The sequence below is a fragment of the Lactuca virosa genome, chromosome 1, assembly GCF_052849685.1.
Source record: "Lactuca virosa cultivar CGN04683 chromosome 1, Lactuca_virosa_CGN04683_v6, whole genome shotgun sequence".
NCBI lineage: Eukaryota > Viridiplantae > Streptophyta > Magnoliopsida > Asterales > Asteraceae > Lactuca > Lactuca virosa.
Window position 1 is genome coordinate 10,751,761 of NC_136426.1, and position 24,206 is coordinate 10,775,966.

A 24,206-nucleotide genomic window follows, 5' to 3' on the forward strand; every position below is an offset into this window, starting at 1 on the left:
AAGTTCAAAACCATTGAACCTTAACAATGTTCCGTCGGTGGTGGCGGCAGGGCTGGAAGGTCACCATGAGTGGAGTGTAAGCACAGGTTGGAGCTCTGGTGAACACTGTAAGCGATTTTGTTATTCGATTCAAACGTGGATTTTTTCCTTTCCCTGTTGGTTCTATTGGATCTTTTGTTGTAGATTCGTTTACTTTTTGTATTGAAAAATGTCAATATGAAATCATATAGCAACTTTGATGAATTTTTGAATAGAAATAATTGTAAATACGTTACAGATGAACGTTTTCATAAATATAGTCCAGTTGTTCCGATTAGGGTTCTTCAGTTGAAGCTTTCACTTAATTCTGTGATTCTATCTACACATTTTAACTGGTTCGAGCTTTAGTTTGTTAATGGCGTCAAGATCTCACAGTGGGCAATCTAGGGTTTCAGGAAACATTAAGTTTGGGGTATCAGATGTGGCGAATTGGAGGCATGGTAGGAAATTTTCATTCGATACATTAGTAAATTCATTCAAGGAACAAAAATCGGTTGATATTAAAAGAATAATGGGTTCAATTGATGATTCCTAAGAAATGAATTCCATGTTGGTGTGCGTTCATATGTTGAGAGAGAGAGAGAGAGAGAGACCCTTTGTATATTATTATTATTATTTATAAAATAAGAGAAAACATCATAAATGGTCTCTGTGGTAGTGAAATGACGAAAATGCCCTTATGTTAACGGACATAACTTAACGGAGTTAGCAATAAGGACCAATCGTCAAAAGTTTTGAAAGCACAGGGACCAGCTATGACGTTTCTAAACCACGGGGACTAAACTTCAGATTTGAGGAAACCACAGGGACCATTTATGATGTTTTTTCTAATTTCTTGCTGGTGGGAACAATTCAAAAAGTGAATTCGCAGCACAAAATGATTTTCCAATGCTATCAGATACGAAACAGGTATTCGTTGGTAATAATAGATCAAATGACCATTTTATTTATGCATTCCTTCATTTTAGTTGTGTTTTCATTTTCTCTAAAATTTACAGATTTTCGCTTAATAAAAAACTGTTAGATATATCAACAATACACATTTTTATTTAGTTATTTACAACAGCAACATGTTTGTAAATACCGACTTCATATTGATTTATGGTATGTCATCCATATTAAGTCGACATATCAACATATGAGTCTCAAACATGTATAATGCCAATTATGCCATATAACAACCAAAAAAACGATGCATGATTGTGGTTGTGGGTAGCTAAAGGTTTACACCTACAGAAAACTTCATTTTGGCATTTTATCAAACACTTATCTAGCATGCACGTTAAACTACCAAATGGAGACTATTCAAATCAATCAATTATATAAAGAAAACAAACCGAGGAAAGAAAGAAAATACATACCTTTGAATTCAGATTAGCTTGATTTTGACAATGAAGATTTGAACAATCACAATGTTTATGTTTAGCTCTGCTGCATATATAATTGTAGCAAACTGAGAATTAAATTACATTTCAACTCCAAACCACAATAACCTCTTTATGGATTCTAAACAATCTAATTCAGGATTCAATTAGAGACTATAAAAGTGCTTCAGCTCCAGCAACAATCTCCAGTATTTCATTGGTAATCTTAGTCTGCCTTTGACGATTATAAGCATTTGAAAGATCCTTCTGCAACTCAAGTGCATTATCAGTAGCATTACTCATTGCATTCATCCTGGAAGCAAGCTCACTTGCTAATGACTCCTGTAACGCCCTCAATATCTGATTGTTCAAATAAAGAGGCATCAATGCATCAAGAATCTGAACAGGGTCTTGTTCAAACTCCATATTCGGTAAAAACCCCTCCTTTTTCCTCATCAATTTATCCCTCTCCACTGCTAATTTCCCCTCTTTTGTAGTTAATCTAAACAACTCATCTTCACTTGCGTCAACACAGTTACCATTTCCATCTACAACTTCCCCTTTAGCAGACAAAGGAAGCAATGTTTGAATCACAGGATTAGATTTCACCAAAGAAACGAATTTTGTATACAGAAGTTCCACTTTATCAACCTCTTCACTTACAAACAAGGAAAACACATCATCTGCAATCACCTGAGAGTCTTTTACACTCGGAAAACCCTCTCCTTCAATGAACCTATCAACCGAAACACTAGGTCTTCTTAAGAAATACGAATTACCCTTCTTCCCAACACTAATAATAGTGTAATCAAGTCCGAGATTCTTCAATTCAGCAATTCGGGTTTCAGCTTTTCGAAGAATAATATTGTTAAAACCCCCACAGAGACCTCTTTCTCCTGTTATTACAACAAGGGCGACTTTTTTTACAGGTCTAATGTCTGTTAAAGGTATGTCAACATCTTCCAATTGGCACTGTTGGTTGATGCTATAGATAACATCGATAAGTGCTTCGGAGAATGGTCGGCCATTAACAACTGCTTCTTGGGCTCTTCGGACCTTTGCTGCTGCTACGAGTTTCATTGCTTCTGTTATTTTCTGTGCGTTTTTCACAGTGGCGATACGTTGACGGATGTCCCGAAGATTGCAGTTGATTGAAGGGAAATGTGATAATCTTGAAGGGTGAGAGATATTGGATTGAAATAGCTTCCAATGATGTTGAAGAAATACATGAGAGGAATTGTGAATCTGGTAATTGGAAGATATACATGACGATGAGGGCTTAAGTTGGGACATTGGTTTTGAATCTATCTTGCTAAGGTTTAAGAGGAATTGCGTTTGATAGGGTTAGGAGATACAGTGTTGTTTGGTAACCTTTTAAAAGAAACAACTTCAACAAATATACAAAATCAAGATAAAGCAAAAATCGTCTGATTGAAAAGCGAAAATTCGATTACCACATCTCGGAAGAATCCCTTCCCTATAATTCCTCCATGCCCATCTCTGAAGAATCCCATCTCCTTCGTGTGGTTCTTTTCCAGTTACCGGTTCCAGCAGCACCACACCGAAGCTGATACATCTAACCTCTCATTTACACTTATAGTTTACTCTGCTTTTAGATCTAACCTCTGAAGTCGAAGTGTGAAGATGGCAAGGGTGGCGGCTTTGGGGAGGACAGCGACGATGAAGACGGTGGCTTCCGGTAAGGACGACGGCGACAGTGCGAGGTGGCTGATGATGAGATGAAGGTTAACTGGGAGGAAGACGGAGGCGACAAGAAATAAGAAAAGATAAAGATGAGGGTAATAAGGGAATTCTTTCCATAATATGAGTTTCTTCCATCTTAATGGTTCTTGGCAATGTTTTAAAACCCGGGTAGACCCGGCCGGTTGAACCGGTTGGACCGTGACCCGGGATACAAGACGGGTCAATTGAGATCGGGTTTTTGTAAAAATACCGACCGGATCGAACCGGCCGGGTTTACCCTAAACTGCGGTTGAACCGGGTATTTTGAACCGGTAAAAACTGGATTGGCCCGTTTATTAGGGCTTGGATAATTAAGTGAGTATCGCTCCAGGCCGCAAAACAAACTCAGTTCTTCTCTTCTCTAGGAAACGAAAGCAACGACTAAAGAAAGAAAGCAACAGCGACTGCAAAGCAGCGACCTCAGCAGCGAGCCAGCTACTTCCGTTCTTCTCCAACGACTTCCGTTCTTCTCCAGGTGAGTTTTTTTCTAAAAAACAGCGACTTCCTTTTTTTTTCTTGCTACAGCGACTGATGTTCCTGTTGGCTGTTTATTCTCCACCGAAACCCCAATTCCCCCTCTATTACTAATTCACTTACAACTTGCGTCCAATCATCCAATTTTGATTAGCTGTTGTTATGAAATCAGTTTTCTTTTGACTGTGAAATCAGGTGATAGATTTGTTTTATTTTCTTCTCCAATTTTCTTTTCTTCTCCAATTGACTTTGAAATCAGGTTATTTTCTTCTATGGCTTCTGATTAGCTTTTCTTATGAAACATGTTTTCTTTTGCAACAGGTGATAGATTTGGTTAGTTTACAGTTCATTTATTGTTAATTATCATTGTTTCAAGGTTTTGATTGTGACAGATTTGGTTAGTTTACAGTTCATTTATTGTTAATTGATCATTGTTTCAAGGTTTTGATTGTGACAGATTTGGTTAGTTTACAGTTCATTTATTGTTAATTGATCATTGTTTCAAGGTTTTGATTGTGTAGATTATGTAATTAGGATCCAATTGACATATGTTTATTGATTAATACTCTATGTGGTTATTTGTTGTGTTTAGATTAAACTTTGTTGACATCAAATTATTAGTATTATATGTCTATGTAGTATGCAGGAAAACAAAAATATATGAAAATAGAAAAAGGCCATAAACCGGGTTGACCCAGCGGTTCAACCGGTTGACCCGTGAACTGGTCATCACACCGGGTCAAACCCGGGTTTTAAAACATTGGTTCTTGGTCGGTTTATGTTATATTTTTGGGAAATTGTCAAAAAAATCCTAATATTTTCGGAAAATTTTTATTTTAGTCCCAAAATAAAATATCTAAACAGAAATCCAATTATTTGATTTTATACTATAATATGTGATTATCCCTTTAGTTTTTTTTTTATGTGTATATAAAGAGGTTGGTCAATAACTAAATGGGCTATTCTTTAAGATATGTAAGTCATCCATGTTTTTATTTCATAATATAGTTAATTAGTATTTATGTTATTATAAAATTACCGATACCAATAAATTTATTTGAGCTCGAAAATTAGAATGATGTATATATATTACAAGGCATGGTTGTCATATATAAAGCCTTTATTTGTATTATTAATATTTATAGAATAGATTAATCCATTCATTAACATAGAAATGATAAGTCTAGTTTGCTACTTACCCATTCCTATTTAACTTTTTTTAATCAAGTGTCTCTACACGGGTCTCATACAACCTAGTGGTAAGAATATTAAGTTCTAAATGACAATAATAGAACTATAGAAGAACTAGTTCCGACCTTAATTCTTAATATTAGTTAAAAACATGAAAATTTTACATAATTAATAGTTTTACACAAACAAGTTATTAGTTTTTTAAGAAAAATGTGTGAAGGGTTGTTTGGTCTTCCTGATCCAACTTTTTTTTCTCTCTCTCTCTCTCTCTCCTCCTTCTTATATCCTCCCGTGTCTAATGTCTTCCAACAAATCTGTTGTATTCCAAAAACACGATGAGACTCGGCAATATACAGCTACTCTTATTATGTCTCACACTCACAGCAGTACTCCTACTCACCGAGTCAACTCAGCCACCGTTCGCCTGCGACTCATCCAAACCCGCCACCAAATCATTCCCATTCTGCAAAACCACACTACCCATCTCGGCCCGTGTCAAAGACCTCGTCTCCCGCCTCACCCTCGACGAGAAGATCTTGCAGCTCGTGAACACCGCGCCGGCGATCCCACGACTCGGTATACCTGCCTATGAGTGGTGGTCGGAGGCATTGCACGGCGTTTCAAACTCGGGATATGGCATTCGCTTCAATGGCACTATCAAGTCCGCCACCAGTTTCCCTCAAGTTATCCTCACCGCCGCTTCTTTTGATGCCAGATTGTGGTATCGAATCGGTCAGGTGAATAGGCTTAACTCAGTACCGATTTAATATTCATTTATGGACTCTGGTTACAACGCTTTGCTTTATTAATTATTATTATGCCTTTTCTTCTTTAAATACTTCCAAATAACTGAATAAAATCTTTTTGGCGCATAGCCATGATATGAAATAAACAATGATAAATTATGCTCACGGAATGTATTTTAGATCGTTCTTGTAGTATAAAACGTATCATATTAGTTGGTAATATACTAATATATGTTTTAAAGTAACATTTTACCATTGCATTTTGCTCTCAGTATATTTTAATGTATATATTTGTCTTTATTGTATTATTTTTTACCTTGAAATATATTTATCTTTCAATGATTGTTGATTAGGCAATTGGATTGGAGGCAAGGGCTGTTTATAATCAAGGCCAAGCCAATGGAATGACATTTTGGGCCCCAAACATTAACGTGTTTAGGGACCCAAGGTGGGGTAGAGGTCAAGAGACACCTGGCGAAGACCCATTGGTCAGTGGCAAATATGCAATTTCTTATGTTAGAGGGGTCCAAGGTGACAATTTTGAAGGTGGAGGTCTTAAAGATGGACATCTTCAAGCTTCTGCTTGTTGCAAACACTTCACTGCCTATGATTTGGATCATTGGAATGGTGTTAGCAGATTTGGTTATGATGCTAAGGTTAGTATATTTCCAATTTTCCACCTTATAATATAAAAATTAAAATACACTTTAAATGCAAAAAAATGTTATATTATAACTCGCAAAAACAAATCGTAGAATATTTTTATAACTATACAATGTATGTGGAAGTAAATATCATAACTAGCAAAAAACAAATCGTAGAATATTTTTAATTTTTTTAACATCATAAAAAATGTTACTCTCAAGAAATTATTCTTTTTTCTTGAGACTTGTGCTAGAAATTTATGTTTTTTGTATTATAAGTATTTGATGACTGATGCTTCTTTCCGGATTTTGTGTTTGCAACGTTTATGGGTTGGTTTTTTCTTTTTTCTTTTTTCTTTTGGAGTTTTTTATATTATATTATTAGAAAAAAGAACCACCTTTTGGACTATTCCATTTTTGGACTTTTCCCAAAAAAGAGGAGCACGACCCATGACTAGAATTACAATAATTTTAGATATAAATAGCATTATCTGAATCATTTACAAATATATATACATATCCAAATAGAAAAGCAAAGTAATAAAATATCATCAATGGAGTTTGATGTTTGTGATCGTTTATTTTTGGCAGTAGATATTAATACCCAATCACATAACAAATCCGAAATACGTGAAATAACTCTTCTTTTATGTTATTTTGATTTTATTATTATTTAAGGATATCTTATATTGTGAAAATGTAAAAAATAGGTGACAAAACAAGATCTTGCTGACACTTATCAACCACCATTTCAAAGTTGCATACAACGTGCTGGAGCTAGCGGAATCATGTGTGCTTATAACCGTGTCAATGGAGTCCCAAATTGTGCCGATGAAAATCTTTTATCCAACATTGCCCGGAAGCAATGGGGTTTTAAAGGGTAAAATATCCCAATCCCAAATACAAAAAAAAAAAAAAAAAAAAAAAAAAAAAAAAAAAGGACTAGATATTTCTTTGTTAGAGAGTTTTTGTAAATTAATGGTATTATTTACGATTTACAAGATTCTTTATTAAATAATATCTCTCTCAATATATTGAGTAAATTACAAGATTGGGGGCATATTGGTAATTCCACATCTTTTTGTTCAGGTACATCACTTCAGACTGTGATGCAGTATCCATCATATATGATGTTCATAAATATGCCAAAACACCAGAAGATGCAGTTGCTGATGTACTTAAAGCAGGTATCCCTTTTTCTTACTACTTTTACTTTCAATCCTTTAACTATTTATATTCAACAAAAGGTCCCCCCTTTGGAGTACTCTCTTCTTCATCCGTCCTTTTACACATATACAAGTGTCTAGCACTCTTGAGTCTTTTTTAGAGTTTTTTTTACAGTAGAATTTAACTGTGATCCCTTGTTAATATTATCAATTGATAATATTATTGGTTTACGTACACGAGATTCCGTTTTTTTGTTTGATTGAATACACTCTTTGTTAGGTCACGAAATGGGACCCATTAAATAAAGTATACTTAATGAATGGCCCTTCTAGCTTTTATGCTTCGATTTATGAGTTTTTGAACACCGACATTCATGAGTATTCATCAAGCTATTAGAGTATATGATCATAACAGTTTGTTTGTTGAAGGAGACAAATTATCAAATTTGTAGTTCAAAGGGAGAAAGTGTCACATAATAACAATATAAACCTTTTTCTTATGACTTTATTTTTTTTCTACGGAACATCCAGCCATCAGCCATTTTACTTATATATGATAATTTTATTTTAAATATCTCAAATTAATCATATTGTTTTTCAAAATATCTAAACTTAGATTACATATTTATCCTTGTAATATTGAAATATAATTTTATAATTTTCTATCATTATTCTACATGAAGCTCACAGGCATAGGGATAGGGTTGGTTAAGTAGTTAACACTAGTTCATGATCACCTAAAATCAAAATCTGATTCTTATATAGTCATATTTATATATATTGCCAACGAATTATAAAGTTATAATCTGATTCTTATATTTATATATATTGCAATCAATTATTGCTTTCTGAGTCTCGTGGAAATATATATATATATATATATATATATATATATATATATATATATATATATATATATATATATATATAGTAATTGTTATTTTTGTGGTATATGATTGGGAGTCATTGGACCAATTTGGTTGTTTGGTCCAACTATTGCGCATGGCTCAACTAAAGTCCATATAATAGACATTTGGTCCATACACGTGACTCTTAAAATAATTAGTCTGTTTTCTTTTTGACTTTTTGACTTTTTGAATTTACCACCCCACATATCTTATTAACACTGTCAATGTTTTCTTTTTTTTTTTTTTTTTTTTTAAATTTATATATCCATAGTAGGAATACATTCATATTTTTTTTATCTATAATCGTAACTTAATCATATTATTTTACCGATAACCTATACTAGCAAGTAGCAACACCTTTATACTTCTTTATACACAATAGGAACATACTCACAAGTTTTTACCGATAATAGCAATGTAAACAGTTCTTTAATTGATAATATCAATACATAACAAATATATTGGTAGCAAAATGTAAGTACTTTGTTATTATGAGTAAGTATGTTATTATGAGTAAAAATAAAAGTGTATTTCTATTATTGATAAAAGAATGTAAGAACGTTGCTAAGATTAGTATAAGATAAAATACATTGCTCAATCTTATATTAACGCATTCACTTGTCACACCTCTTATATTTCACTAAGTAGTAAGTAAATATAAACTACAATCACATGACTCAAAGTATGTTAAAATCGGCTAAGTAAAATTCTTGTTTTGTTGAAAATAATAACAGGAATGGATGTAGACTGTGGTTTCTACTTGAAGAACCACACCAAATCAGCAGTCCAAAAGAAGAAAGTCCTTGAATCGGACATAGACAGAGCCCTTACCAACCTCTTCACCATGAGAATGCGACTAGGCTTGTTCAATGGCAACCCAGCCACACTCCCATACGGCTCAATCGGTCCGAACCAAGTCTGCACCAAAGCGCACCAGGACCTAGCCCTAGACGCTGCAAGAAACGGGATTGTACTTCTAAAGAACTCCGCTAAACTCCTCCCATTGAAAAAGACCATTTCGTCCTTGGCCGTGATTGGTCCTAATGCCAATTCCGCATATACCCTCATCGGAAACTACGCGGGCCCACCTTGTAAATCCATCGAGCCTCTCAAAGCCCTTCAGAGCTATGTGAAAAACACGCAGTATCATAAAGGGTGTAACTTTGTTAATTGCACATCGGCTTCGATCAATGAGGCTGTTGAGGTGGCTAAAAAGGCGGATTATGTGGTTTTGTTTATGGGGTTGGATCAGGGGGAGGAAAGGGAGGATTTTGATCGGGTTGATTTGGTGCTTCCGGGGAAGCAACGGGATCTGATTAGTAGTGTGGCTAAAGCGGCTAAAAAACCGGTGATTTTGGTGATGATTTGTGGTGGTCCGGTGGATATTTCGTTTGCTAAACGTGATCCCAAGATTGGTGGAATCTTGTGGGCCGGTTATCCTGGTGAATCCGGTGGTATTGCACTTGCGGAAATCATCTTTGGTGATCATAATCCAGGTAGATTCGAGCAATTTATTCAAAATCGTAACTTATGATAGTTTTAATCTATAAACATTTTTATTCGTGTGCCCTGTTTTTGCAGGAGGGAAGCTACCAATGACATGGTACCCAAAAGAGTTCGTGAAGATACCAATGACAGACATGAGAATGAGACCACAACCATCCTCTGGTTATCCAGGGCGTACGTATAGATTCTACACAGGCCGAAAAGTTTTCCTGTTTGGTTATGGGCTCAGCTACTCAAAGTACACATACGAATTTGTATCTGTCACACAAAACAAACTCTCCTTAACCCAAATTTCAAGCACCGGTTCCACCCTTCAGAATTCTGATTCCGTTCATTACACACCAATCACCGACACCGAAACCGAATCATGTGAAAAGTCCAAGTTTTCAGCCACCATCGGAATCCAGAATCACGGGGAAATGGAAGGGAAACATGCGGTTTTGCTGTTTGTGAAGCAAGACGGAATTGGAAACGGAAAGGCGAGGAAGCAGTTGGCGGCATTCGAGAGTGTGAAAACGAAAGGGGGAGAAGGGGTTGAAGTTGAATTTGTGATCAATCCGTGTGAGCATTTTAGAACAGCTAATGAAGATGGGTTGATGGTGATTGAGGAGGGGTCTCGTTATCTTGCTGTTGGTGATCAGCAATATGAGATTAGTGTTTCAGCTTGATGTTTAATGGATCTTCAAATGGTCTGATTCAAGCTATTGTGCATTGCGGTTTTTATGTGGAGTTTTGTGGTTTGTTTTTAGAGCAATGTACTTTGTGGAGGGAAACACGAATACACGGTTGTTTATTTAACAATTCTATTTTAGTAATATTTAAACCTATGACGTTCTGTTATTGACACATTAAATCGAAGAGTTCTTATTATTAATGAAAATTAATGATGTGATCAAATGATTTTTTATTATTAGGCTATGTGGTATGGTCACAAGATGTTAACTAGAAAAGTGACGTCACCTATGCGCTACACCTTCATTACATGTTCACTAGTGCTTTGAAATGGTTATCATTCCATATTATTTATCCTTTTTTTTTTAAAAAAAAAATTTTGACGTTATATTAAATAAAAACACAATTATTAAACCTGCATAAATATTTTATATATAAAAAAACATTAACTTAAATAAAAATAATATTTTTAAAATTCAACATACATTTTACCAAAACCAATATCAACCCACAAAAAAATAGCCCACTAAGACTTCCTTAAATTTATCTAAGCCCAACCTGTCCTACTTTCATTCAAGTTGCAGCCATCCAAACATTGCAGCCTCCTCTTTTCTTCTTCTTTCTCGTTTGCACGCTGCAATTTCTATTTCCGGCGAGCACATAGAAGATTTTTGGCAGCTTCCTTCAAGAACAACGGCCATTTTTGTGACCGTTTGGAAGAAACAAATCTCATTGGTTGTGATAACCCGTAGAGTTGTCCACTCCACACCACGACTACAAGCCAATGGGACGGTGTTCACGTGCGGAAATGTCTGCCAGCTCAGCTCTTCACGCGTGAGCATCCCTCCATACCCAAAGGCCTTAATGAAACATTCACAAAGCAGTCAGGAACATGATAAACAACATCAACCAACCGAATTCTTGTAAGCTAAGGGGATGTTCGGTATAAGCCTTCTTGTCTTCGTCTAAGAGCCGTAGAGAAATTGTTTCTAAAGAAGGCATGCAACTAGAAAAAGGCCACAATACGTGAATTACAATACTAGACACTAAATTTTAATTCAAAATAAATTAATTAGTAGATAAGTACCCAGTTTCTATATATAGAAGTAACATCTACACATGAATAACATAGATAAGTACTATATATATGAAATAATAAGTAGACAAAACATAAAAATAATATAAATACACCCTGGGTTTTAAATGTCGGAAGTGGTGGCATGACGGTAATGTTAAGCATCAAGAGTTTTTACGAGTTATAGCAAGTCATGATGTTTTTTTAAACAAAATGTAACATGACAATTTTGTATATATTAAAAGAAATCAAAAAACAATCAATGATTTTATGTATGATAAAAGAATGTGCATTGAAAAAAAAAACTCACGTGATATGGGGCATCTAGACGAGCAATGAAATGGGTCATGCCTAACAACGCTGCAAGCATTTCGAGATGAAAAAATCATGTCTTCACGCAACACACGCTTTTTATACCCCTACGCTGAAGGACACCACATCCAAAGTTTTCAAACTCTCAAGATAAAAATTAATAGTATCAAGTAAATAGAGAATATTCACAAATAACTTTCAATATTAGAAATATTTGATTCTTAGACCATCCACATTTATACAATTATAATACATTTTTAAACATATCAAGTTAGCTCATATATTTACTGACTATACCGGTACAAAACCAACATATTTTGAAAAATAAACCCCTGTCAACACATCAACACATACCTTATATATATTTGTAATCACTAAAATCATATTTTAAAAAAAACAACTAATTCAAATGTTACTATTACGTGTTAATTTGTTATGCTATTAAATGTATAACTAATGAAATATATAAGGTAATCATAAAATGTTTTTAAGTTTTAACTTAAATACATAAAAATTCGTTAGTTGTGTAACCTACTCATATAACATTTTAGACAACATTTTATTTACTATTTTGATATTATCAAAAAAATTCGATATGTCGTTATCTTTCCCAATAATATATAGTTTAGTAATAAGATAATTGTTTGTATAGAATGTGAGACCTAGAAAGAGATAAAATTGCCTTCTTCTTGAAGGATTTGCAACATTTGAAAGATCAAGGCTCACGTGAGTGTTTTGCAATGTATATGATACACCGATATGAATGGTCTATATTTAGAGATTATTGAATGATATGTGATTTTTAAAAGTTTTATATTCAAATTTACTTTGTTTTAGTTTTTTCATCTACTAACTTACTCGTTTTTAAATGAAGTTTTGCTCGTTTCTAGGTCTGGCAATTGGGTTGGGTTCGGGTTGGCGGGTCACGGGTTCGCGGGTTAGAATACATTGACCCAACCCAACTCATATAATATATGGGTTGGCGGGTTGAAAACATCTACCCAACCCAACCCATATAACTCGTATAAGTATATGGGTTCGTGTGTTCGTGGGTCAAACCCAACCTGTATAAGCAATTTAATAAGCAACACATTTTAAAATGAAATTGAAAAATACAAATAAAATGAAGTTATAAAGTCTTAAACATTCAACATAAAGTCATAAACATAAAGTTATAAAATTGAAAATCAACACATCCATGCAAAGTGTAATTGTTCAAACATATCCAAAAATCAAATGCGATAGTTTGTTCATGCTACAATTTCCATTTCTTCCTCCAACATCGACTTCTTCAAGATAACCTTCAAATAGAAACAATATGCAAAAGTAAATTTATGATCTTTTAAAAGCTACATAAATAATTATAAATAAAAAAAATTAAAAAACTCACCAAATGACAGCCTAAAGTACGTTGGAATTTGTAGCCTCCGTATTGTCTTCGTTGATGTTCAAATTCATTACATTTTGGGTTAGGTTGTCAACAGCCACATTCAAATCATCTACACAAGGAATAGGAAAAAAAGAAAAATTAATACAAAAATTTAGTTAATATGAACAAATTATGAAATATTACCTTTTTCTCCAAACAACCAATCCCTAGTACAAACCAAAGCTTCAACCACATCAGGCTTCATGGAACTTCGATATTCATTTAGAATTCTTCATATTCAACGAAGGAGAATGGCAAGTCATGTCTAACAATAGCTTCAATCAACAATTCCCTAAGTCTTTCCTGACTAAACTTTGGAGTTCTCATATTCATTACACCTTTGCTAGCAGAAATCATATATTGACCAATTTCTCTAGTATTATTATTTTCACATTTGGTTCGATGGCGTATTAGATTACCGGTACCGCAAGCACTTCCTGCTTGATATTTTTTACCACATTTGTTGCAAACACAATATAGGATTTCATCTGGTGTTTTTCTAGGTAATTTAGTAAAACTTTTCCAAACATTAGAACTTGCTGTCCTCATTTTCCTTTTTTTTGTAGAAGTACTTTCAACTCCTTGAGAGTCATTTGGTGCTGCAACTTCTTTAACTGAATCATCACTTTCACTTTCTTCATTGTCACCCTCCACATTATTGTCAACAGTGATATCTTCATTATCCATAACTCACTAGAAAACCACAAAAGAAATCAATAATTATCTAACAGGTTAGAAGCAAAGCAAATAAAAAAACACAAAAACACAGTGGGTAACAGGTTAACAGGTTCTGCTCATGGTTATCAACAAGACAATAATCAAACAAAAAACAGAACTGAAGCAATTAGTCATAATAGATACATGATTTATGCTAGCAACAGGTCAAACAGTCAATCGTTCTTATTCATTGGAAGAAGACAATAATCAACAGGTCATAAGCTTCTAAACTAAGAAACTACAGTGATTTCATCTGGTGTTAACTGTTTATTCAACAAGACAACATCACAACAATCCCGATTATTGTCTCAATCAGTCAATCATTCTTATTCATTAGAAGAAGAGAAGAACACCAGGTTCTTAGGTTTGGACTTGCTGTGTTCGAGTCTTAGAGATTTAGGCTGTCACAATGTCACTTACTGGAGGAATCGAGGATGGAGGTGGGTTAGCGTCGGACCGCAGGAGCACCGGAGGACGAGAGTAGACGACGGCCCTGTCTGCGATTGTAGATGAGTCAATGCCAATCAAGTGATCGACGGAGACGGGACATGGGAGACACGAATTCGTGAGCGGTGCCGGTGAGTTTGGAATTTGCCAATTTGGAGTCTGATGTCTGATTAGGGGCTAGGGCACGCACACGCTAAGTCGACTAGAAGTCTTGAATATTCAAAAGTGATAAATAATTAAATATATTTTTTAAACCTAATATATATATAATCGGGTTGGCGGGTTGACCCGCGAACCCAAACAGGCAACCCAACCCAACCCATGAAATAAGCGGGTTGGCGGGTCAAAAATCTCAACTCAAACCCGTTTATTTTCGTGTTGGGTCAGTGTCGGGTTACGGGTTGGGTCGAGGATTGCCACCCCTACTCGTTTCAGCTTCAAACCTATACGACAAAGACTCTCATGCAAAAACTTTTGTTAAATGAGAAATCTCCGTTAAACTCATAATATTTTGGGTTAGTTTACGGTTTAATCATAATTTTTAGAGTAAATTACACGAATGGTCTCTATGGTTTAGGGTAATTTGCGCATTTGGTCCTTAACTTATTTTTTTAACTCGGAAGGTCTCTAATGTTTGTTTTTGTTACGCGTTTAGTCCCTGTCATACCTAAAAAGACTATTTTGCCCTTAATTTTTTAACTTATTTAAATAAACACACCCCAACCCCATCCTTCTCACCTTATCTTACCCATCCGAACATTTTTCTCTATTTAAATAATAGTCTTTTTAGGTAAGACAGGGACCAATCACGTAACAAAAACAAACAATAGGGACCAAGCGCATAATAAAAACAAACAGTAGGGACCTTCCAAGTTAAAAAAATAAGTTAGGGACCAAACGCGCAAATTATACCAAACCATAGGGACCATTCGTGTAATTTACTCTAAATTTATTTTTTGGATAGAAAAGTCTTGATTATTTTATATTTTGCTTAGATTTACGAAATAATCATTATTTTTTTTCAATAAAAAATGATAGATTATCGTATAAAATTAGATAATTAAGAATTTTCTGTTCGAAAAATAAATGTTTGTATTAAACCGTAAATAAATCCAAAATATTGAGACTTTATCAAAGATTTTCCAAACAAAATTGTTGAAACTTTAGGGAATGAAATGATAGGGTATGCAAAATATTTGGTTAAAATGGAATTGATGAAACCATTGGGGCTGAAGTGATAAGCTTACGAAAATGCTAAGCTTTAATGTAATCTTTTTGATTCTCTTTCTATTTTCATGGTATAAATAAAGCGTAGACTCACGGCACTCTTGGATTCGATTCCGCATTCTTCGAATTGTGATTTTGGTTGACGATCGATCTTTTCGTGAAGGCTTCGCTTCGATCTCGTGCAACTCCGACTTTTCTTGAAATATCTAGTAAGTATTTGATCAGATTGATTGATGATTCAATTTAGGGTTCATCAGATTCTTTTTTTTAGTTTAATGGTAATTGTTTGATTTCTTCTCAAATTAGTTTTGTACATTTGTTTATCAAGGTTTTAGTTTTGTTAAGAGATGGGGAAAAGCAGCCATGATGCAGACATAGGGGCGAATTGTAAAAAGTACGGTGTTCCTTTCTATGGTGCTTCCTTCGTCCCACGCAACGCGCTCAGATCCTCGGAAACAGAATCCAAGCGCGAAGACGAGATTGTTGGTGATGGATCTAACTATGTGGTTTTTGCCGGAGGCGGTGGCGAAGGTCGAAGTGGAATCCCTAATGCGCTCGTCATCTCCCTCTTTGATTCCTCTTCCAATTCCCTTTCGGACCAACCCGTGAGTCCTATTTTTTCTTATATATATTTTTTCATAGATACATTTTATGAGGATTGAGCAAACAAATCAAAAATTAACTAAATTGGATCAGTTGAAGTCATGCCTAATTGTTCATTAAGATATGATTAGTTAAGATCTGAGAGTAGTCTGTTTCACGTTGGTTCATCCGTAGAAAAATATATTGCTCTAAATGAACGCATAAGCTTCAATGTTTGAAGATGATTTTACTTTTCCTGTAACAAAGCGCATAAGTTTATGAACTAGACACTCCTTATTACAGGTGAACAAGTTTGGGCTTGATGATGAGCTTCCATATAGAATGGCTGTTCACCCAGGTGGTGAAGGTGTTATATGTTCATTACCAAAGAGTTGCAGGTAATTTTGAAAGCACTTCACATGATTCCTAATTGTTAGTCCACATATTTAATAAAATTGGAATCATGTTAGAGGTTAATAGCATATAGTTACACTATGTAGATGGTTTGAATGGGAAGCAACCAAGAAAGATGATGAGTTTACATTGAATCTAAAGCAGTCTGAGAAAGTCCTTTATGAATTGGAACATATTGGACAACAACTTGCAGTTACTTTTAGTCATGATGGTTCTTTACTTGCTGTAGGTGGTGAGGTAGGGCTCATCTTTCACATACCCTGAATTGTAGATTTTTGTTTTTTGAATATGAATCATCATATGGTTTTTAACTATCCAGTTATGGTGCAGTACAGGATGGTAAGCTGAGGGCATTCAAGTGGCCCAGCATGGAAGCAACTATTGATATCCCTGATGCTCATGGCTCTGTGAAAAATTTGGATTTCAGGTTCTATAGCTAGTTATAATTGCTTAATCATGCTGATGTCATGCTCTTATACTACAAATTTACCGATTTTGTTGGGTGTTAATCTGTCTTGCAGCCCTGATGGAAAGTTTTTGGTCTCTGTGGGAAGTGGTGGCCCTGGTAGAGTTTGGGACACCTCATCATCAACCAATAAAGCTTCTTTACCAAAAGAGAATGTATGAAATATCTCCTAACTATATTTTATGAGAAATGTAAGAAATTAGAAATGCTTACTTGTCACTAACTACATTTACTTGTCTTTTACAGGATGAAGTTTTTGGGTTTTGCAAGTTTTCACATGATAGCTTGAATAACGAAGTTCTGTATGTCACTGCAATGCGAGGTGTGTGTGTCTACTGTTTGTCATTCTCGAATTTATGCTATTTTTCTAATCTTTCTTTGTTGCTTTAATTATGTAAACATTGATGAATGTTTTTAATGAAATACTGAACTAATTTCTTTGGACATTTTTGATCTTGGGTAGATCGAGGAGGAAGTATTGTTAAGTGGAATACAACAACATGGAAGCGAATAAGCTCAAAGTATGTTGTGAGAGACCCGATTTCTGCCTTCAATGTGTCGGATGATGGGAGATTTCTTGCCATGTAAGACTTATTTTATCAGCATGTGTGTATAAATCTGCTTCTGCTTCTGCTTCTAAATAGAACATCTCAAATGATAAATATTGATGCATTCTTTGCAGAGGTACGATTCAAGGGGACATATTTATATTGAATGCTAGTAATTTGAGGGTGCAGAGTGTAGTGAAGAAAGCACATCTTGGCCTTGTTACAGCCCTAGCCTTCTCACAGGATTCAAGGTTCCCTTTCTTTCTTTCATTCAGATTTCAGACCTTTTCATACCCATTTTTTTTTCTTTTTAAAATAAAAAGACTTCTTGTTGTTTTTTTTGTAATATAGAGCCCTGGCGTCTGCATCTCTTGATTCAAGTGCAAGGGTCACACAAATCAAAGAAACAAAAAACAATGGTACATCTCTCCTCTCCCACATTTGATGTTTGATTCACACATAATGCGATGTACTTCCTAAAGTTGTTTTTTTTTTTTTTTTTTGCAGGATTTAACATATGGATCATACTGCTATTCATTTTACTTGCAGCAGCTTTATATTATGCAAAAACAGAAGGCTATCTTCTTCTCTAAACAAACAAAGATTCTCACTTGTATTGTAATCCCAACACCAGAACAAAAACTTGGCTCAACAATTCAAAAATGTTTTGTGGGTAACTGTACCCATGCAATGTATGTGACTTAAATTATATCAGGAAGAATTAATACCATTTTCATTCTACTTGCATATATTGTCATTGTGTATGTGTATAGTATACTTTTTCCATGCATGTGATTTCGAACATTTTCTTATCCTTACATGAATGTGAGAATCTGTAAGTGAGGTTTTTTTTTTTATGATCAAAATAATTTTACTTATTGTTAAGTTTGAAATGCTTAATATTTGGACCCAGAAAGCAAATATATCTAGATTTCATCAAGTCTGCAAGGGCGCCATAAATATATAAATCCTAGTTTGGGTTAATAGTTGCTAAATGTTTTGCAGTCGTATTATGGAATTTTTTTAAACATTTGTCTATGTAATAAATTGTGATAATATTAAAAACGGAGTATAATGTATGTTCCTCTCGTTTCATACAAGCTTTCACGTTTGGTTTTTTGATGCTAATAAGTCATTTGTTATCTTATGAATGCTTACATATAATAATATTACATGGACAATCACGAAAATAGTACTTTTTCATAGCACTTTCAAGAAATTGACCACATTTTGGGCTAAAACTCCCAATTTGGCTAAATCTCCCAATTTTGTAACCAATCGGTTGTGAAATACCTAACTCGTGAAGCTATTTTTTCTGACTTGAAGAGTTTACAGCTTGACTTGTGAGGTTTTTTGCACTCTAAGCCACCTTTTCAGGCAAATCTTACCATTATATTCGCGTTTAATGAGAAAACAGTTCTCTTAATCCTGGTTTTGAAATTTTCTTTTTGTGGTGATTTCTTTTTTCTCTTATTATATATTGAAGAGTTTTGTAGATTTAATCTCCATCTTCAATAGGTTTAAATCTGCAAACACATATTGTTTCATTCAAGATGAATTCATTCGAGAAGGAATTATGGTATTGGTTTCCCTTCGCGTTTAAACATTCCTAGGTTGGTTAATCTGATGGCAATCAAGATACGTTTAGCAGATAAACTTACTCGTTTGATCTTTTCAATATTTTGAAATGAAGAATATAATCGAGCCAGTTAACAACGATGATGTCAAATATTTTATAGATGTTCTTTCTTTATTACCAAATACGATAACTATATTACTTGTTGATAGTCGTGTCAATTGTGGAAATGATTTCCCTATAAATCAAATGGTATGTAGAAACCACTCGGGTAAAATAGATCAAGTGTTGGAAGCAATTAAGTAAGTAATTACTTCCATGCTTTTGATGATTCATGATGTTTGTACGAAACACCAATAACATGTGGTTTGAGTATGTTTCACCACAAAAGGATAAACATGTTGGTGAAATGGTGATGATGAGCTTGCATACAAGGTTGATGAATCATCAATTGGTTATTGAGATTTGTTGATGTTATTTTCTAATTCGAATCTAAATTCACAAGAGAAGTTGCTTGAAAACTGTAAGTGTATACCTATCATTGTCCTCGATACTGAGTATTTCAGTTGTGAGGATGAAGGAGGAGGTGACAGAAGAATAAGTTCTTTCTAGGATATGCATCCTTAATACCAACGCTATATCGTTTTCACATCCATACCATGGCACAAGTCGAAATTAAATGTAAAAAATCTACAAATATTCAGAAGCAAAAGGATTGAAACATGGGATTGAAATGTTTTGAAAATGATTTTGTGATTAAAACCAATATATATATATATATATATATATATATATATATATATATATATATATATATATATATATATATATATATACACACACACAAAAGACAGGTGTCGGACAATATGTTGTTGTGAATACTATAAACCGCATACCAAGACTGCTCTAGCACTTAAAATTAAACTTTTTTCGGGCTCAAAATTTTATGGACGAACATATTTTTCAACAACCTAGCTTCATTTCAATTAGCGCCGAGTTAACAAAAAATGCATGATCATATATCAAAGGAGATAATGCTTAATAACATAGTATATCAAGGAAAACGAATCGTCTAACAATGTCGATACCCGATTCAAAGTTGACATTTCACACTCTTCTACTCTTCTGGTTGGCAGGGAAAGTGTCACAGGCTAGACCAATAGACTTTTTGAGGAGGATCGTGGAGAATCATTATTTAAACTTCCAATGTTGTCACAATTTGAAAAAGACAAATTTGGACATTACGACCCACATTAAGCCGGATGAAGATAAGCAATCTGAATGATTCTTTGAGGTCATTGGTTGTGCGGTAAGATTAATTTTTCTTTGAAACATCGGAGTTGTTATTTTCACAACAAGTCTTGTGTAACATCCTCATTTTAAGACTAAATTAAGACTTTTATTAAAATAAATAAATAAATAAAATGGTGAAATAATAAGAAAATAATTTATTTATCAGCTTGAAAGGAGAAAATTCATAGGTTAATAAGATTAAATAATTTATTTAGTCAAATATATAAAACTATGGTTAATTTGGTAAATTAGGAAAATGCCTAGTATTTGATCAAGATTTAACAAATTAACATCTTGTAGACCAAAAGGTTAAAAACATTGTGAGATATAGGAGAGACGAGGTGCTTATGCTCATTAGTGGTCAAAGTATGAAAATATAAAGTTAAAGGAATTATTAAAAGCTAATAATCTTTCTTCATTCCCCATTTTAGTCCAAATCAAGAATTAGAAAGGGAAGAAGAAACCAAGGGTGATTTTGAACATTTGAGAATGTTTTTGGGTGGAGATTGAAGCATTGATGTTAGAGTTAAGCAAGGAGCATTGGAAATGTACAATGCATCTTCTTCATTCTCTAAATTTCGAGTTAGTGTTTGGAGTAATCTCCAAATCCAAAAATCAAACACACTATATGTATTTGATTGGAGTTGTAAGTTAGTCTTGATTAATAGATAACTAGAATTCCTAACTTGATTTTGAACATATAGGGATTTTGAAGCTTCAATATCATAACAACAGATTTTTTCCCAAAATTTGAGCTTGCACTCATGAAATTGATGTTTTCTCTAAAGTTACTTTGATGTTTCTAAACTCTCTTATGTATTTTTGTTGATGAAAAACAATTCCATTGGAATTATGATTGAATTCCATTCCAAGCAAAAAAATTAATGATTCCTAGATCTTTGATTTGAAACAATCATCTAGGAACAATTTCATTTGAAATATTTCTTGATCATCATCCTCTGTAATGAGTATATCATCAACATATACTTCAATTATGATGATTATGCCCTTTTACCTTTTTATGAACAATGAGTGATCATTAAGAGAATGAGGGTAACCCTTCAATTGTAGAGAATGTGAAAGTTTTGCATACAATTGCCTCAAGGCTTGTTTCAAGCCATATAAGGACTTTCAGAGTTTACAAACAAGTGAAGGAGAACCAACATCACAACCAGGGGGAAGTTTCATGTAAACCTCTTCATGGAGATCACCGTGAAGAAAAGCATTATTTACATCAAGTTGTTGAATTGGTCACCCCCCCCCTTTTATCTGCAACAACTACTATGCATTTGACAGTACCAAACTTGATAACTGGGGAAAATGTCTCATCATAATCAACACTGGCTTTTTGAGTAAACTCCTTTGCAACCAATCTTGCCTTGTATCTTTCAATACTTCTTTCAACTTTGTACTTTATTTTGTATACCCATCGACAAGATATAGGCTTTTTGCCTTTGGGTAATTTGACAATGTCCCATGTTCCATTAGCTGATAAAGCTTCCAACTCCTTTTGTATAGCTTCTTCCCCAAAAGGATTGTCTTTAGCTTCAAGAAAGAATACAGGCTCAACAACAATAACTTGAGCATTAAAAGCAATAGAAGTGAAATCTTGAGACTGAACAGAAGGAATGCACCAATCCGTGATAGTATGATTGCAAAAATGTAATTGGTCATGAGAATTTGCAACATTGCAAACATAATCATGTAAATGAGATGGTGGATGAGAAACTCTGGTACTTCTTCGTAATATATGTGCATCAGGAGAAGGACTTGGGGACAAAATCTCAGGTGAATCATGAATAGGGGTATTATTGTGTAACATCCCGAAATTCAGGTACAACTATTTAACCCTTCTCTTTTGTCAAGTTGTCAAGAGTAGCCCTTGAGTGGAAATTGTAGCAAATGAGTACGCTGGGCGTACTCAAGAGTACGCTGCGCGTACTCATGCGCTTATTTTGGACGCGGACTCGCCTAGGTACGCTGGGCGTACCCAGGGTTACGCTGGGCGTAGTTGGCCCAGGTGCAAAACCCTAATTGTGGCTTGAGGGCTATAAAAGGAATGAGATGGTCTTGTCCCCAGCCACCATCCCTCAGAGAGAAACCCTAGAAGAGCAACTTTATCGTTCTAAAGCTAGTGTGTGTGTTCTTGAGTAAGAAAGTGCCTTTGTGTGTTAGTAAAGAAGAAGAGGAGGTTCTTGTGGAGGCTAGAAGTTGGAGTACAAGCTTGGATCTGAGTTCTACAGAGGGAGGAGCTTCACTTGGAGGTATAAAGCTCAAAGCTTTCCTTGTTATTTTTGGTTTGTGCTTTATGGACCATTTCTAGGGTTAAAGTCCCAAAGGTGGAGACTTTATGAGCATAAAGGACTCCATGGACCTAGATCTGTCCCATTTCAGTGATATTTGTGTTATAGATCCATAAAGTTTCCATCTTGGTCGTTGATATGAGGTCATGCTTGTATTATGAGCTTTCTAGAATTGGGTAATGGAATGTTATGGGTGTTAGTGATTTGTCCAGCCATGCAAAGGCTTAAAGTCACCAACTTTATGGATTAAGAGGCTTAGAAATGGTCAGATCTAAAAGTTGGACGTGGGTCTTAACTGTTTAAGACCTCAAGAGCTAAGGAGTCTGAAACTGGGAGTTACGCTGGGCGTAATCCCAGTAAATGCGGCGTAGGGGGTCGCGTTCCCCGTTTCTGTGAGGTCGCCGGGTTCGCCCAGCGTACAGGCTTGGTACGCGCAGCGTAACCCGGAGAGTTGACTTTTGTTGACTTTTAGGGTTTGGTCAACAATTGGACTTTTGGGACCATTGAGGGGTAAAATGGTCTTTTAACCTTCTGAGAGGACATAGGAAGGGATTAGTCTAGCCTTGAGAGCCGTTAATGATTTGAAATAATTGCTTTATGTGATTAGGCGGGGCTAGGTCGTTGTTTCGAGATTCAGGGATATCGAGCACGTGAGTTACTAGACATCATACTAGGTGAGTCTTCTCACTATATTGTACCTGGAAGGGTACTTATGTGTGACCGGAAGGTCTTGTATGCTATGGTGTATGTGCTATATGCGGTTATGTGATATGTATGATTATGTATGATATGGACCGGAAGGTCAAGAGGTTACGGACCGGAAGGTCGATAGGGGTAGGACCGGAAGGTCTACCGGGATTTGGGACGGGAGTCCCCTGAGACACATGGATCGGAAGATCCTACAGAGTTGTGGCCTGGAAAGGCGTATGTGTGGCATATGGTATTTTGGGGAACTCACTAAGCATTTATGCTTACAGTTGTTATGATATGTGTTTCAGGTACTAGCGAGGACCGTGGGAAGGCGCCGGTATGATCCGTACACACTTATGGAGTTTATGTTATTGAGATTCTGGGACATGTTTTTGGTTATGACAGAGTGACACATTATGTTTTGTGATTATCATGTGAATGAAAGTATGATTAAAAAATGAAATTTTTTTTTGAAAATTTACGTTGTTACATATTGTCATTAGACTCTCTATTATCAGGTGAAACAAAAGAGTAACCTTCATTTTGATTGATAAATGTAGGAATATAGGATGAAGAAGATGGTTGTGATGTAGACATCAGTGAATGTGTAACATCCAGATTTTCAAAGGTATTATGGTGTAGGTTAATCTTGTGATTAAAGGAGGGACTCGACG

The 24,206-nt window shown here is 34.9% G+C and overlaps 3 protein-coding genes and 1 long non-coding RNA gene across 4 annotated transcripts; 2 read left to right on the forward strand and 2 right to left on the reverse strand.

Moving 5' to 3' along the window:
- Positions 1 to 1,380: 1,380 nt before the first annotated feature.
- On the reverse strand, positions 1,381 to 3,221 carry LOC145132341 (ATP synthase gamma chain, chloroplastic-like). Its single transcript, XM_079067096.1, has one exon. The coding sequence runs from the start codon at positions 2,694 to 2,696 to the stop codon at positions 1,578 to 1,580; it is 1,119 nt and encodes a 372-aa protein (XP_078923222.1). The 5' UTR covers positions 2,697 to 3,221; the 3' UTR covers positions 1,381 to 1,577.
- A 1,840-nt stretch (positions 3,222 to 5,061) lies between these two features.
- LOC145132349 (Glycosyl hydrolase family protein) lies at positions 5,062 to 10,678 on the forward strand. The gene is made up of 6 exons (XM_079067104.1): positions 5,062 to 5,548; positions 5,911 to 6,213; positions 6,912 to 7,081; positions 7,291 to 7,388; positions 9,010 to 9,771; positions 9,857 to 10,678. The coding sequence occupies exons 1-6, from the start codon at positions 5,147 to 5,149 to the stop codon at positions 10,447 to 10,449; spliced, it is 2,328 nt and encodes a 775-aa protein (XP_078923230.1). The 5' UTR covers positions 5,062 to 5,146; the 3' UTR covers positions 10,450 to 10,678.
- A 2,281-nt stretch (positions 10,679 to 12,959) lies between these two features.
- LOC145103715 (uncharacterized) lies at positions 12,960 to 14,637 on the reverse strand. Its single transcript, XR_013706812.1, has 4 exons — positions 14,407 to 14,637; positions 13,414 to 13,962; positions 13,231 to 13,339; positions 12,960 to 13,141 (listed from the first exon to the last, which is right to left on the reverse strand). It is a non-coding gene; the product is annotated as an uncharacterized LOC145103715 (long non-coding RNA).
- A 1,078-nt stretch (positions 14,638 to 15,715) lies between these two features.
- LOC145132352 (SEC12-like protein 2) lies at positions 15,716 to 18,417 on the forward strand. The gene is made up of 11 exons (XM_079067105.1): positions 15,716 to 15,869; positions 15,989 to 16,265; positions 16,546 to 16,640; positions 16,743 to 16,893; positions 16,992 to 17,083; positions 17,178 to 17,277; positions 17,369 to 17,444; positions 17,586 to 17,706; positions 17,805 to 17,921; positions 18,022 to 18,089; positions 18,178 to 18,417. Exons 2-11 carry the CDS (start codon positions 16,008 to 16,010, stop codon positions 18,261 to 18,263), a joined length of 1,164 nt encoding a protein of 387 aa, XP_078923231.1. The 5' UTR covers positions 15,716 to 15,869; positions 15,989 to 16,007; the 3' UTR covers positions 18,264 to 18,417.
- Positions 18,418 to 24,206: the final 5,789 nt, after the last annotated feature.

Bases quoted from the DNA above. Each gene is read 5' to 3' on its own strand.
- LOC145132341 (XM_079067096.1), bottom strand. From the start codon at position 2,696: ATGTCCCAACTTAAGCCCTCATCGTCATGTATATCTTCCAATTACCAG.
- LOC145132349 (XM_079067104.1), top strand. From the start codon at position 5,147: ATGAGACTCGGCAATATACAGCTACTCTTATTATGTCTCACACTCACA. The intron at 6,214-6,911 runs GTTAGTATATTT...TGTAAAAAATAG, and splicing joins GATTTGGTTATGATGCTAAG to GTGACAAAACAAGATCTTGC. The intron at 7,389-9,009 runs GTATCCCTTTTT...AAATAATAACAG, and splicing joins TGCTGATGTACTTAAAGCAG to GAATGGATGTAGACTGTGGT.
- LOC145132352 (XM_079067105.1), top strand. From the start codon at position 16,008: ATGGGGAAAAGCAGCCATGATGCAGACATAGGGGCGAATTGTAAAAAG. The intron at 17,084-17,177 runs GTTCTATAGCTA...TCTGTCTTGCAG, and splicing joins GTGAAAAATTTGGATTTCAG to CCCTGATGGAAAGTTTTTGG. The intron at 17,922-18,021 runs GTTCCCTTTCTT...TTTGTAATATAG, and splicing joins GCCTTCTCACAGGATTCAAG to AGCCCTGGCGTCTGCATCTC.